The sequence below is a fragment of the Glycine soja genome, chromosome 3 (genome assembly GCF_004193775.1).
Source record: "Glycine soja cultivar W05 chromosome 3, ASM419377v2, whole genome shotgun sequence".
NCBI lineage: Eukaryota > Viridiplantae > Streptophyta > Magnoliopsida > Fabales > Fabaceae > Glycine > Glycine soja.
The window spans coordinates 45,384,663-45,399,218 of NC_041004.1; the positions used below are offsets into that span (position 1 = coordinate 45,384,663).

Genomic DNA, 14,556 nt, shown 5'->3' on the forward strand with positions numbered 1-14,556 from the left:
TTTGATATCTGAATGAGAGTGTTTTTCTTAAAGATATTGTTACATTGCATAATTGAAAAACAAGATATTGACATCACGCTCGAAGTAAGAGAGAAAGAAATAAAGAATTGGCGTGAGTCGCTCGCAAGTTTGTGATGGCGGCCTCTTCTTCCTCTCTCTCTGCCTCCGACGACTCTTCTTCTCACCGTCGCAGGCGTCACCACCGCCATCGCCGATACCGTGATAAGGACTCCCTCAAGATTCGAAAGAAGAGCAAGTCCCAATCCCAATCCCGCGGAGAACGACGCCGTAGGCATCACCGCCACTCTTCCGATTCCGATTCCTATTCTTCATCTTCCCTCTCTGATTACTCCAGGTTCCATATCTATCCCTCACATAACTCATAACACACGCATTTCTTTTTATTATTTTATTCCGTATTATCATCTACATGCTTTGCTTCAATAGCTGATTCTATACAATTTGTGAATTTTTTAATTGTGGTAGTTTTGAGTTCTTATATCCTTTAGAATCCACGAAAACAACATAGTTAATTAAATATTCACCGTCTCAGAAAGATTAATTTCTGTATAATTAGGAGAAAATATAATTCATTGTTTTCGACCATTGTAAGGGAGGCACACGGTTGTAAAAGAAGTAGGTCCCAGGATATTTTTATTACGTAGAATTGATATGTATTGAATTGGGGAATCGTATTAATGTTCCCGTTCCAACATTTGGATCTCTAACTTATGGAATCTGTTTTGTTCCATTTCATTCTGTTATTATTTTTGGTGCTTGGAAGTTGGATGTGACATGAAATGGAATCATAATTATAACTGATGAAAATTTACTACAAAACAGATTTTGAAAACGCTGGCCTCTTTGACTGAACATATTCTCAGTCTCCTTTGCCGTGCATCCTCCCCCCCTTACCGTGCTTCTTCTTTACATAGCTGATTGTTATATTATTCCTTCATTCATGTTGTCCCCCCTTTACTACGGGTTTGGAAACATGATTTCTGCAAAATGTATAATGTTTATAAATTGCGTGCCTTGTACAGGAGATCTAATCATTTTGCATGTTGCATAAGTAGTTACTTCTGTGTATCTGCATGTTTATATGTGTTACTGATTTCAAAAACTTGTAGCAATACATTTTAGTAATTTAATAAGTGGATTAATCTGGCTTTATCATAACACTTTGTTCATTTTTTCACTTCAGAAGTGAAAGTTCTTCTGATAGTGAGCATGAAACATCTCACCGTTCAAAGAGGCATAAAAAGAGTGACAGGCCAAAGAAGGTGATTTGTTAGTAATACATTTTTTCTTAGTTTATAATCTTGTTCATTTACCTTACATCTCCCCTTCACCCTCCAGAATAAGGAAAAGGATCGAAGCAAAAGCCACCGCCATAAGAGGCAGAAGCATAAAGTAAAAGAGGTAGGTCACTTTTTGATGCCATGTTTATTGTCTTCCGTAGGCTTGTTCAGAATAGTTTGTTATTCTTCATATTGAAAGTTTTTAACTCTAGTAAGTGACCTTGAAATGTTGACTATGTGTGCGGCATCATTTCATTTAAATCTTCAGATTACTCATAAACTTGATTCAACATGCTTAATACTTATTACCGGAAGTTTTGCTGCATGGATTCTTGCTTAAATCCAATATTCATCTACATAAGACACACTCATATAATTTTGTATGATTCCCTATCATCTTCTGTTGCTTGAAAACACTGGTTTGACATCATTGGTCCTGAACTAATAATGCATAGCATAAAACAACAAATTATTAATTTAGCTGCAAAATTGCGGACTTTTTTCCATACACAAAGTTTTGTACATTCCACTTTTCCAGTCTGAGATGGCTTATGATACTTTCTGCCTATTTTGTGTATTGGCTCTTTGAAATTGGAGCTGGGATCTGTGACATGTTTGGGCGCTTGATTGACTTGCTTGGATGTTGTTTCTTGGTGGGGTTTGTCCTGGCAATGGGAGCTTTATATAGAAGCAGCATGATGAGAGGAGCAGCAGCCCTGTGCAGCTTTCCAAGGTTTTTATTGTAATCTAGCACAGAAGTTCAATGCATTTATTTGCTTCCATGGTTTTTTTATACTCCTAGCTTTTTGTACTTAATCAGTTTTTAGGGCGTGACAAAGATGACGGTGTCCGTCGCAGTGCTGTATCTGGCAAGAAGGTATGGATGTGTTATTTGGTTGTACCTTTGTTTTGTTCCTGTTATTGGTAGTAGCAATCATGATCCTTTTTTTTTTTTTGGTAGATTCTTCTGAAACTTGAGAAAACAAAGGAAGATAAAGTGGCTGAAAGCAAGAGAAACGAACTGCTGAACTTTTTAAATGCTAGTTTTGATTAGCATTGAGAAGGTATGGATTTGATAGAAGGGTACAACAAAATCTGGGAAGGACCACATTTACTTACACAGGTGCAGAAATTATTTTTCCGTTATAAGAACCGGGCAGCCTACCATTTCCTTGGGGAAGGGGAGTGGGATATCATAATATTGTGCTTACCATTGAAAGACATGTATGGTTCTCGATCAGTGGATTTCTCTTTTATGAAATTTGTTATGAGCTTTTGTAGGATGAGGAGTTCTTGACCCAACTGATTCCATACATGGTATTTTGAGATTGGGCAATCATTGTGTTATGTGCCAAGATATTTTTTTCTTGTGTTGATTTGGGCACATGTGACTGAATTATTAAAAAATTTGTTCCCTTCTTGGTTTCCCCCCGATAATTGTTCTTAAAAATAGGTTTGGATTGAATTGATTCAACCTAAAGATCTTAGGTTCAATTCTTGTCCATTGTCCTTCATTGATATATCATTTGTAAGTACCAATATGATTCCACGTGGCATCCCTTGTGACCTTGGAATGGTGCAACCTCTCCTTTCTATACTATTTCTTACACTACAACAAATAATTATATTCAGGAAGGTAGTTATAAATACTAACTAGCTTGTTTTAAGGGGAGGGATATGGGGTAGACGTGAGGAGTTGGAAAATTTTGAAAGGGATAGCGGGGAAAATAAACCTTTGATTTTTTTTGTTCTATGAATTGATGACTGAAAACAATTGGCTGGTAAAATTTCAACAGGAAAAATCTAATTTTGTGGATGTTTATAGTCTTTAGAGTGCTATTAAAAGTAGTATTCAATCTGTTGATAGCTTGAAAGTATATATGTTCGAGCCAGTTTGAGTCCTAATATTGGAGATAATCGGATATCCCAGAGGTAGTTTTCATTCTTCATATTATATTTTAGTCTCATAATTTATCCAATACGTACAATATTGCGCCTGGGTAACTAGTCTTCGATGTCCACGTCCTTTTTATTTTTCTGAGAAGCAATGCCAACAATGTTTCTTTGGATAAGTTTGTTTAAATTTATGGTTTTTTTTAAAGTTTAAACAAATCAATCCTTTATTCGGATTGTACTTCTTTTACTCAGTTAATGATAAAAAAAAAATGTTTTTTGGATAAGTTTGTTTAAATTTATGACTTTTTTTTAAGTTTAAACAAATCAATCCTTTATTCGGATTTTACTTCTTTTACTCAGTTAAAGATAAAAAAAAGAGGTAATGCAAAGTTGAATTGAAAAGAAAGGAATTTTTTTTTTAAAAAAAGGAGAGGGCAAATATACAAGAATTTGCCTATTTGTTCTATTCCCGATTAAACACTAGAAATTTTGCTTGATTTCTTAAAAAATTGAAATGCCAAAATAGGAATGAAATTTTCTAATGTTGCCTCTTCTTAATTTGTTCACTATGTAATGAATAAATATTATGTCATAAATAAATTAAGTTAGAAAAAAACATCACAACTACGCTAAAATAAGATTATTTGAGGAAGAGAATTACTCGTTAATCTACTAACGCTAAAATATTTTGTTAATAATATTCATAATTTTATTTAATAATAATCACATAAATAATTTTTTATTTTTAAATCATAAACTAATTCTCTTATTTTTAATATAAAAAAACTAATTTCAATATAACTATATAATTTAAATAAGGCTAATGCTGTATACTTTAACTATCGTACAAATTCTCCAACTATCTTATAGAGATAGTTTTAAATGAAAAAACAATACATTTTATGCTTTAAAAATATAAAACGCACACAATATTAATCATTGAAAAAAAGAATTAACAGTAGAACGATAAATAAGAGATTTTAGAATTATTCTTGAATTAATTAAATTTTATATTTTAAATCATATGCAATAATTTAAAAATAATCCATCATAAATGAATGAAGAATTAGGGACATGCCATTTGCGAAACCATGCCAACGAATTGTAATATAACTAAATAAGAAGACTGGTTCCGTCTTAATTTCCCGATTCCCATTGCCAATGCATAGTAATTAAAAGATTTAGGCAAAAACAATCTTGAAGATTTTAAAAGATTATGTGGGATTGTATTGATTTTGTGGGATTTTAAAAGATTTTTTTTAAAAGACTTTTTACAATGAGAATTCTTAACCCAAGATTTTAATGGATTTCTAACACAGATTTTTAAGATTTCAAAGTACTTTATGGATTTTTAAGATTTTGAAAGATTAATACATTTTAAACAAAAAAATAACGGAAGTTACAAAAGTGAATGAAAAAGATGATAAATAAATTATAATGTTTGAATAAAGAAAACAAAAACGATAGAAATTTTAAACCTTTTAATAACATAGCATCAACCAAGAGGTGCAACAACTCATTGGTATCCTCTATAGTCCAAGATACATAATTATCTTTGTCTCTACTCTTTCCTTTGTTATTTTCTTGTGAATCCCCCATTTGATCGCTAATATATATATAAGAAACTAGTTATTTGACAAAAATAGTTATTGTTTCCTAATTGTCAAAAGTATAGTGACTATATCTCGAATAATATACAATTCAATAGAAAAACCAATAAAAAACTACCTAATAATAAAATAAGGGTCATGCTAACATGCGCACTTAGGGCACATGTTAAAGATACTTCCAATAGTAACTATGTCTTAAAAACAACAATTTTTGACTTTTAAAAAAGTAAATTGCACAACTTTCAATACAAAATTTCTATACATAATACACTAACAAGTGTCTTAAGGGCACATGTTAGCATTTTCCATAAAAATAATACTCATATATCATAAAATCATTTTAAAAAAAAACTATTAACAAAATAACAATAATAATAACACAATAACAATTAAAAAATTATTAACACAATAATAATAATAATAACACGCTGTCAAAAAAATAATAATAACACATTAATAATTAACATTTTAATAATAACACAAGAAAATAATAATAATAATAATGGACGTTGTAAAAAAACAAGTTGAAGAAACAAAAAAAAAAGAGTTTTTTATTTTGATTTGCATATACAGTACTAAAAAAAAAGCAATATGAAATCTTGATGCATATCAATTGCCATTCTTTTGATGCATATTCATTGTCTGGACGTTGAAAACAATATGAATACGAAATCTTGAAGCATATACAGCACCCTTTTCTTTTGATTTGCGTAATATACATATAGTATGAACAATATTGACTATCGATTGCCATTAAAAAAATAGGTAAAATTGATTGAAAAGTTGTAAGAGAATGAACCTGGTAGTGGTTTGTGTCTTATTCGGCACGAGAAAAAAAAGTCTTTGGAAGATTATGAAAAGTCTCAAGGGTTTAGGTGAGATTGTTGGAGGAGTATTTTATGTGTATTTCTAACTAAAAAGTCTCTCAAAATTCATTCCACAAAAGAATCCATCAAAATCTATTTACTTTTGAATACCAAAAGACATTTTAAAAGTGGTAAGAAATCTCAATTGAATACCAACAGATTTTGTTGCCCTGAAAAAAAAAATCTTTATTGTCTTAATTGAATACCACAAGATTTGTTTATATTTTATAAAAGTCTTGATTGAATACCACAAGATTTTTTAATCATAAAAAAGTCTTTTAAAATCCTTTGAAATCTTAATCCAATACACCCCCTAAGTCTCTGAGATGAATACATGCAGCTACAGAAACGTCTATTTATAAGGCCAGGTTCGATCGAGTCAAACGCAGCAGGGAAAAAAGGAAAAACATGGAAGGCATAGAACACCGGATAGTTACAGTGAACCAAGTCTTCCTCGTAATTCACTAAGACAGGCTTCACTGGGGGGCTCAACTACTATAGCAATATCAACTTGTAAGATATAATTAATTCCTATATATTTCTTTGTTAATTCTCCATCATTAGGCTTCCACGTTGTAAATTAATAATGATTCTTTCTTTCTTTACAGAAATTGGGAGCTTACGGCACCGTGGATCAAGAGAGATGTGCCATATTTAGAGGAAGTGGTTGTGCATGAAGGGGTCGCTCACTTTAACAACCAAGAAGATGCAAAGGATGTCAACAATCACATTTATGATTTTATCAACAAGTTCTCATGATCTTACCAACTTCTGTTAATTGTCACATTGCTCACTCAGTCTAGTCTACTAAAGTAATTGTCACGTTTATGACTTTATGTTATATTTCTAATCATGATGATTTTGCCATGGAAACATATTTCACTATTTCTTAATTTTCAGTTTCGCATCATAATTTTTTTATCCTCAAATATTAATGGTTAATTATTAATTTTTTTATCGCAAAAGAATCAAATTTAACAATTTTTTTTACTACCAAATCAATCTTATTACTCTTACTTTATACTATAATATCCTAGAAGTACTCAAAGAATTGCTTCATATTATTTTTATTGCAATTACTAGCTAAAACTCAATATATTGGTGCCTTTGATACACAAAAAATAATTCACTACAAGACAAAATCAAGTTACAACACATTTTTTTTTTAATCTTGTTTAGCGAACAATAAAAGAAAAAGCAAGGTACTGTGAAATTTATTATAAATAAATGTAGATATAATTTTGAGAAATAATTAAGATGAAGGGTTTTTCCATATGTTTACATCAGAGATAGATAAAAGGAAAGGTATTGCTACATTTATTTTACTCAGAATGGGTTGATCAGATGGGAAGAAAATTAATTAAATGTTAAATAAGAAGTTCAAATATTTTCCTGTTACACAAAGTAAATAAATAAAACAAACGTAACAAGCAAATAGAGAGTGGTGCTGTCCCTTGATTTAGTTGGTCGAATAAGTTACAAATGTATAACTAAAGAAAAGATTCCAATAATACTTAATTTCAAGCTATTTACTCGAAGATACGATTTCGGTATTCCTTCGGCAATCTCGTTATTTCTCTTAATTGTTTTAGTCTTGGATGATGCAATCACGTAAAGTTTTAGGCTTTGTTTTGTGTTATATAGGAGTTAACAACAAATTTTGGATTTGTTTTCTTCAATAACCATGATCTCATCAAAATTTAAGGAAGATTAATTTTTTCCCCTATAAATATATATTAAATAAAAGATATTATAGAAAGAAGATAGGAAGAAGATGTCATTGGACTCTACTGATGAAAAATTAAATGATTAAGAACATTATACTAATCTCTTGATCAGAAGTGTCACATATTTAAGACATGAACATGTTTATAAGTAAGTTTTAATCCTTATTATAACACACAAGTTTTATATTTATAAAATATAAATGATAATTACTTTTAACTGTTATAAATTTCTATTAAATCTTCACTGTTAATGATTTAGTTTTCAATTTTCACTTTTCATATCTGATCTAATTTTTTTATAATCAAAATATGGAAACATCAATGATAAAAAAAAAATAAAGATTTAAGAATAATATACATTATAGACTTTTACTTCCGATCAAAGTTTTGTTCTGACACAAAAGAGCATAATCCCGTATTCGATTCTAATTATGCTGTGTATTGTGTATAATTTAATTTATCTTAACTAGTGACGGATTCATTTGTAACAAACATGAAAAGGATTCCTTTGTTGATTGCTAAAATATACCTGTTCTCATCACGCTTTGGAATTGCATGGTTGGAGTTGGAGAGCTTCACATCTGTCGGACAGTGCACATTGGCTTCACTAAAATAATTTCATCGAAATTAATCCATCAAAATCATTAACATTGTTTGGTTTTAATACTAACCCAACGATTAACGTGGAAGGTTTGATTGCTGACATCGGAAAATTAATCCATAAAAAAATCACTAACATTGATTGGTTTGAGTAGAAAGCAAGGTCTCATGACTAGAAACCTTTTGTTCAATTTTTACTGTCATTTTAATTTGGCAATATAAATGAAATATATTTTTTTCTAATTTATCTTTAACCATTTACAGGGAAGTGAAAAAACAAGAAATAAATATATAAATGAGTGAAAATATAATTAATATGAAAATAAGAGACATGTTAGGAAATGAATACTAATTTTTATGAAATCTAAAATATTTAATTATATTTCTTTTTAATATTCCTATGCCTAAATCTTAATAAACATTAATACTTGAGTATAAAATAAATTATATTATGAGAAAAATACTCATTTATCATGTGTTTACATTTCTCAAAAAAATAAAATTAATAAAAAATTGTTTCACAGCAATATGCAAACATCTTCTTAATTTAAACATATTCTACTAATATCATTCATTAGTCATATTTTTTTTTCTTTATTTTTCTATCCCATTATAAAATCTATCATATTTGTATATATTTTTTTTCTTCTCAAGCCCTCTCAAAGTATCTCGTAACGTGGAATTAGAACCTTGTTTGAAGTGAGGAAGGCAAACAGGGTAATAAATGGGACTGGTTCACCCGTCCCAACTTGCAATGTGCACTTACTCGTCTCATTGTTGTCTCCACCACATTTCCAACAAATCCATATCCACCTCTTGTATTTTATAATAATGTGAGATTAGAGTTAGACATCACAGCAAGGAAATTAACAAGAGATGGAAGGCACAGTGAAAGTGAATGGCATCAACATGCATGTAGCTGAGAAAGGAGAGGGTCCCGTGGTGTTGTTCCTTCTCGGCTTCCCTGATCTCTGGCACACATGTTTTCACATAGTGGGTGACATCGAAACATTTATGGGCATTTAATTTGCTTTTTTTAACTGCATACATGCTCTCTTCTCTTTCACTTCTTGTAAAACCGATTCAAGCTTATAATTATTAATTACAAACTGATAATTTTTTTAGATAAAATATGTATGTGATTTATGATATACCTCATTTTTGTTTTTAATTTCTTATAATTTGTTTTGTACTTGTTTTCTAATATTTGAAATTTTTTAATTTAAAAATGATGACCATATTTGTTAAATGTTCATGATTTATTCTTGAAGATTTTTGAGCCACCACAAGTCACAAATAATATTTTGAAAAATTTATGTCCTCAACATGTGAAATCTAATAGTAGGCATAAAAAATAAATTTTTTCAAAAAATATCAGGGAATAAATTATTTTTTTTATCATAAATTAAAAACAAAATTAAATATATATCAAGGATTACAAATATATTTTAATATTTTTTTTAACTATTTCTAAAGTGATAATTTACTTGTCCTTGGACTAGATTTTATATACAAAATTGATTAGGTTTAATTACATTTTTTTCTCTGTAATATACAAAATGGATATTTATACATTTTTTATTTTAGTTTTTGTTGTTTTGTTTTAATTATTTTAAATTAAAACACAGATTTTCTCGTTTTTTTCTTGTAATAGTAGCATATTTAATAATTTGCTTTTAATTTTATGATTTTATTCAAAAGAACTATTTCAAAATAAAAATATATATAATAAGGATTAAAAAAAATTGTAAGGACTGTTTTAAAATTTTTACAGAGCTAAAAAAAAGTGATATATTATACGGACCAGCAACAGCATATTTAGTATGAAGTTGATTAATGGAGACTGTGAAAAGTTGATTAATGGTTTATCCAATACGAATCCTAGATCTGATATTACCTTATTAATTCATAAAACAGGAGCCAGGCAAGGCAGAAGGTGAGTTAGCCAAAAATAGCACTGAACAAGTAATAAAAAAGTGCTCATAAGTCGCAAACCTGGGCCACCAATTTTGCCGAAGGCAGGAATTAATGGTTTCCAATCCCAATACTTCAATGCCCCTTCCCACTTGGCTCTCACTAGAAGATCTCACGTACTATGCTTCTAAATTTGAAAACACAGGCTTCTCACTGGTGGCCTCAACTACTACAGAAATCTCAACTTGTAAGTTTTTATATTTTTCCTTTTAATCTCTTTTGCACACTGAATGCGAAACGTACTTGTCCATGTGACATATAACTATAGACGTCCATGTGTTAAATGATTTTACTGGTTGTATTTGTATAACTCAATCAACTTGTGTGTATTTTAAAGAAATTGGGAGCTCACAGCACCATGGACTGGAGCAAAAGTACTCAAAGTACCAGTGAAGTTTATTACAGGTGATTTGGATGTAGTATACACTTCACTAGGAATATGAAGAACCAAGAAATATATGCCAAATTTGGAGGAAGTAGTTGTGCAAGACGGGGTGGCTCACTTTAACAACCAAGAAGCTGCAGAGAGGATGTCAGCAATCACATTTATGATTTTATCAACAACTTCTGAGCATATCAACTTTTAATTTGCTAACTAATTGTCAAATAGGTTCGTTGGTTTAAGTCATAATCGAGAAACATTATGCAAAATATATTTCGTTTAGAAGTTGGAACCGTAGACTATATATCTCTTGTTCTCCTGAAGTCAAAGAATTGATTCATTTTTGCTTTTGTTGCTTGAATTAATAGTTCGAATTCCAATTCCATTTCAATACATTTTGCTTCAGATATCAGGTAGCTAGGCAAAGTAGTCATATTGGGAATTCTTTAAACATTTCTTGTGGTGGAAACTCACTTTGGTAGAAATATTTAATTGTTTTTTGTCTTTGGTTTTCGCGTTGTATATACTTTAATATTTTGTCTTCATAGTTTCATAAATTTAGATTTTAGACCTTAATAATTGTTTCTGTCTTCATTATAATTTTTAAATTTAAATTTTAGTCGTTATAATTTTATATTGTCTTGATTTTCGTCCATATAATTGTATTCTATTTAGGTTTAATTTTATTAATATTCTAGATATATAAAGGTGCAAATGATAATATATTAACAAGGCATGTGTTTTGGCATATTGCTAGTATTAAGAACTGAAACTCAACTTCTCAAAACTATAGGGTTTAAATAATAAGATTTAACATATATGATTTTCTTAAAAGCAAATTATAAGGAGTAATTAAAACTTTATTTAAGAAAAAAATAAAATGTTTTCACATAAAAATTGAGATCGTGCTAGAAAATTTTAATGAATTCAGAAAATATATACTAGTATATAAAATTTTCCAAAATGAATCCACCCCGTCTATTTATAAGATGAGTTAGAAGAGTTAAGCGTGACAGTGAAGAGATGGAAGGCATAGTACACAGGACAGTTGAAGTGAATGGCATAAAAATGCATGTTGCTGAGAAAGGTGAAGGTCCCGTGGTCTTGTTCCTCCACGGCTTCCCGGAGCTCTGGTACTCCTGGCGCCACCAGATTCTGGCTCTCAGCAACCTCGGCTACCGCGCCGTGGCTCCAGATCTCCGCGGCTACGGAGACACCGAGGCACCAGCTTCAATCAGCAGCTACACCATCCTCCACTTAGTTTCTGACATCGTCGCGCTCATTCACTCACTTGCTGTGGATCAAGTCTTCCTCGTAGCCCATGATTGGGGGGCTGTCATAGGTTGGTACCTCTGCTTGTTTCGCCCCGACAGAATCAAGGCCTATGTTTGTCTCAGTGTCCCTTTCATGCCTAGAAACCCTAAAGTCAAGCCCGTTGATGCCATGCGGGCCCTATATGGAGATGACTACTACATCTGCAGATTCCAGGTGCTTCCTTTCACCAATTTAACTAGATTTGGATTTTTATTTTTGTTATGAGATCTGCAATTTAAGTCAACTCCATCCTCATTGACAACAAAAAGATCTGGAATTTAAAACCACTGAGCTAATATTTATTATGGGTTTCAAGTACACTCTTAGCTTCCTCTATGTACGGTCATCTGTTGGGCTTTTTAATTAGAAAAAGTGGAAAGTACAAAAGGTTAGATGGAGTTACTTTATTGCGTTAGGTGTTGTTCTCCACGGTCGGATAGTATTGATTGCTGAGCTGAAATTTCAATTATTGGAGGATAATATAAAAAAATAATCTATAGAATTGTAGCCTGTAGGTGATAATAGACTGTGACTTTGGATTAAGTTATAAATGCAAAATTAAATTTTATGTGAAATTGATTCTGCAATCTTGACGCAATTGGGGATCGTCTCCCATTTAATTAAGAGTAATAGTAACAAAAAGAAAAGGATACAGAGGAAAAAATCCATTTCGGATGGGTTTAATCAAACTGTTTAAAGCTGGTGAAAAATGCATGCAGCGTAAGTTGGAAAATGGAGTTTGACTGTTCCTATTCTCTGGTTCACACCATAATCAAGATTATGAGTGAAAGTTATCTGATAATTATTAAGTTGATCCTAGTTCTGATATATGTTGTGGTTAATCCTTGTGACAGGAACCAGGCAAGGCGGAAGCTGAGTTTGCCAACAATAGCATTGAACAAGTAATCAAGAACATACTAACAAGTCGGAGACCTGGACCACCAATCCTGCGCAAAGAAGGAGCAGGTTCCAATTCCGATCCTTCAAGGCCTCTTCCCACTTGGCTCTCACAAGAAGATGTCACTTATTATGCTTCTAAATTTACTAAGACAGGCTTAACTGGGGGCCTCAACTACTATAGAAATCTCAACCTGTAAGTACCTTTTTCCAATGTGAATTGCAGGATTGTTTCAATATAGCTTATTCTATTACTGTGCATTATATCTATACACAGAAATTGGGAACTCACAGCACCATGGACTGGAGTTCAAGTCAAAGTTCCCGTGAAGTTCATTACAGGTGATTTGGATGCAGTATACACTTCACTAGGGATGAAGAACTATATAGAGAGCGGCGCTTTCAAGAAAGATGTGCCATGTTTGGAGGAAGTGGTTGTGCAGGAAGGGGTGGCTCACTTCAACAACCAAGAAGCTGCAGAGGATGTCACTAATCACATTTATGATTTTATCAACAAGTTCTGATGCTATCAGCTTAGTTAATTCTTGCGCTAGCTGCTCAATTTGAGTTTAGTTAAATAATGATCTCTGCTACTCGCCGTGTTTCTTAGTTGAGTTTGCAGGCTCATTGGTTTAAGCTCTATTTGTACTATCATGATTGTGCCATTATAGAAATATGTTTTCGTGAGAATGTTCGCAGTTTGCCACATAGACGGTAATCCCTGTACTCCCGAAGCTAATTGAAATGTTGGTTTTGTTTTTGTTACATGAATTACTGACTGGGGTAGTAACTACGACTGGTATAAGTTGACAAATTAGTCGTATTTACAATTCTTAAAACACTGTTTTAGTGGTGGACAATGAAACTGAAAGAGTGGAAAGATAAAGATATATATTAGTAGACTTTATAGCAATTGTTTTGGTTTAATCACATGAATTAAGGCAAGACATTGTTTGGTTTACTGTTCTGAAGTGGGTTTTAGAGAGGCTCGATCATATGGGCATGACTTTTGGGAGCGAGAAACCAATTCTCTATTTTTATCTGAAAAATGAAACATGAGCGTGGTAAAAAAAAAAAGCATATCATTAGGAATCTTTAGTCATTTACAACAAACTCCGTGTATTATAAAATTGGAACTTCAACAATCAACACAAACGGAGTTAATGGACAATATTAGTAAGTATTTAACATGGATGGTAATTCAACGTCAGGCATCTTATTAATTATTCTATCCCCCAATGTATCACTTGATAATTTAAAGGAGGATATCACTTTTGGGTAGATACTTGAGAAAGTAGATACTTGAGTAATCCTTGATTGTAGCAGTGAAAGGCACTGAAACGCGTAATGCGTTATTTGAAGAGAACAAAATGTTACATGCTTACTTATTAGAAGTCTGATAATTTGAAAATTATCGGATACTCAAACTCTGATTTTGCTGGATGTCAAGATAGCAAACGTTTTACTTCTGAATACATATATATGTTGGCTAGAGGAATTATCTCTTGGAAGTTTGCTAAACAGACTCTTGTAGCTTCTTCAACCATGATTGTGGAGTTCATTGCTTGTTTTGAGGCATCTAATCATTGGATATGGCTGCGAAACCTTGTCATTAGTTTGCGTGTGGTCGATGACATTGAAATACCATTGAAAATCTATTGTGACAATAACTCTGCAGTTCTTTACTCCAACAACAATAGGAGTACAATCAAGTCAAAATTCATTGACATCAAGTTTCTAGTTGTAAAGGAAAGAATTCAAAATATGTAGGTTTCCATAGAACATATAGGGATTGATTCCATGCTAGCTTACCTAGTTACTAAAGGTATGGTACCTAGAGTTTCCATGAGCACACCGCTCATATGGGTGTAGTTCCTAGCAATATCTTAGTTTAGTGTAAGTCTCATTTATGTTTTATCATTCTATTATGAGCTTGTTTTGTGTGCAATATTTGTATTGCAATTTAGATTGATCTCTATAAAGAATAAA

At 31.6% G+C, this 14,556-nt stretch overlaps 2 protein-coding genes and 1 pseudogene across 2 annotated transcripts; all 3 read left to right on the plus strand.

Annotated features, from left to right (window-relative positions):
• Positions 1-59: 59 nt before the first annotated feature.
• LOC114407572 (splicing regulatory glutamine/lysine-rich protein 1-like) lies at positions 60-2,795 on the plus strand. Its single transcript, XM_028370724.1, has 6 exons — positions 60-355; positions 1,205-1,283; positions 1,360-1,422; positions 1,990-2,034; positions 2,122-2,178; positions 2,263-2,795. Exons 1-6 carry the CDS (start codon positions 135-137, stop codon positions 2,353-2,355), a joined length of 558 nt encoding a protein of 185 aa, XP_028226525.1. The 5' UTR covers positions 60-134; the 3' UTR covers positions 2,356-2,795.
• A 5,984-nt stretch (positions 2,796-8,779) lies between these two features.
• Positions 8,780-10,725, plus strand: LOC114405332 (annotated as a pseudogene).
• A 620-nt stretch (positions 10,726-11,345) lies between these two features.
• Positions 11,346-13,338, plus strand: LOC114407574 (epoxide hydrolase A-like). The gene is made up of 3 exons (XM_028370727.1): positions 11,346-11,844; positions 12,525-12,763; positions 12,845-13,338. Exons 1-3 carry the CDS (start codon positions 11,380-11,382, stop codon positions 13,089-13,091), a joined length of 951 nt encoding a protein of 316 aa, XP_028226528.1. The 5' UTR covers positions 11,346-11,379; the 3' UTR covers positions 13,092-13,338.
• Positions 13,339-14,556: the final 1,218 nt, after the last annotated feature.

What these genes read in the sequence shown, in the direction of transcription:
- LOC114407572 (XM_028370724.1), top strand. Translation starts at nt 135, where the DNA reads ATGGCGGCCTCTTCTTCCTCTCTCTCTGCCTCCGACGACTCTTCTTCT. An exon ending in TCCCTCTCTGATTACTCCAG is followed by an intron (nt 356 to 1,204) that starts GTTCCATATCTA and finishes TTTTCACTTCAG; the next exon opens with AAGTGAAAGTTCTTCTGATA. An exon ending in AGAAGCATAAAGTAAAAGAG is followed by an intron (nt 1,423 to 1,989) that starts GTAGGTCACTTT and finishes AGCTTTATATAG; the next exon opens with AAGCAGCATGATGAGAGGAG.
- LOC114407574 (XM_028370727.1), top strand. Translation starts at nt 11,380, where the DNA reads ATGGAAGGCATAGTACACAGGACAGTTGAAGTGAATGGCATAAAAATG. An exon ending in ACTACATCTGCAGATTCCAG is followed by an intron (nt 11,845 to 12,524) that starts GTGCTTCCTTTC and finishes TCCTTGTGACAG; the next exon opens with GAACCAGGCAAGGCGGAAGC. An exon ending in TACTATAGAAATCTCAACCT is followed by an intron (nt 12,764 to 12,844) that starts GTAAGTACCTTT and finishes ATCTATACACAG; the next exon opens with AAATTGGGAACTCACAGCAC.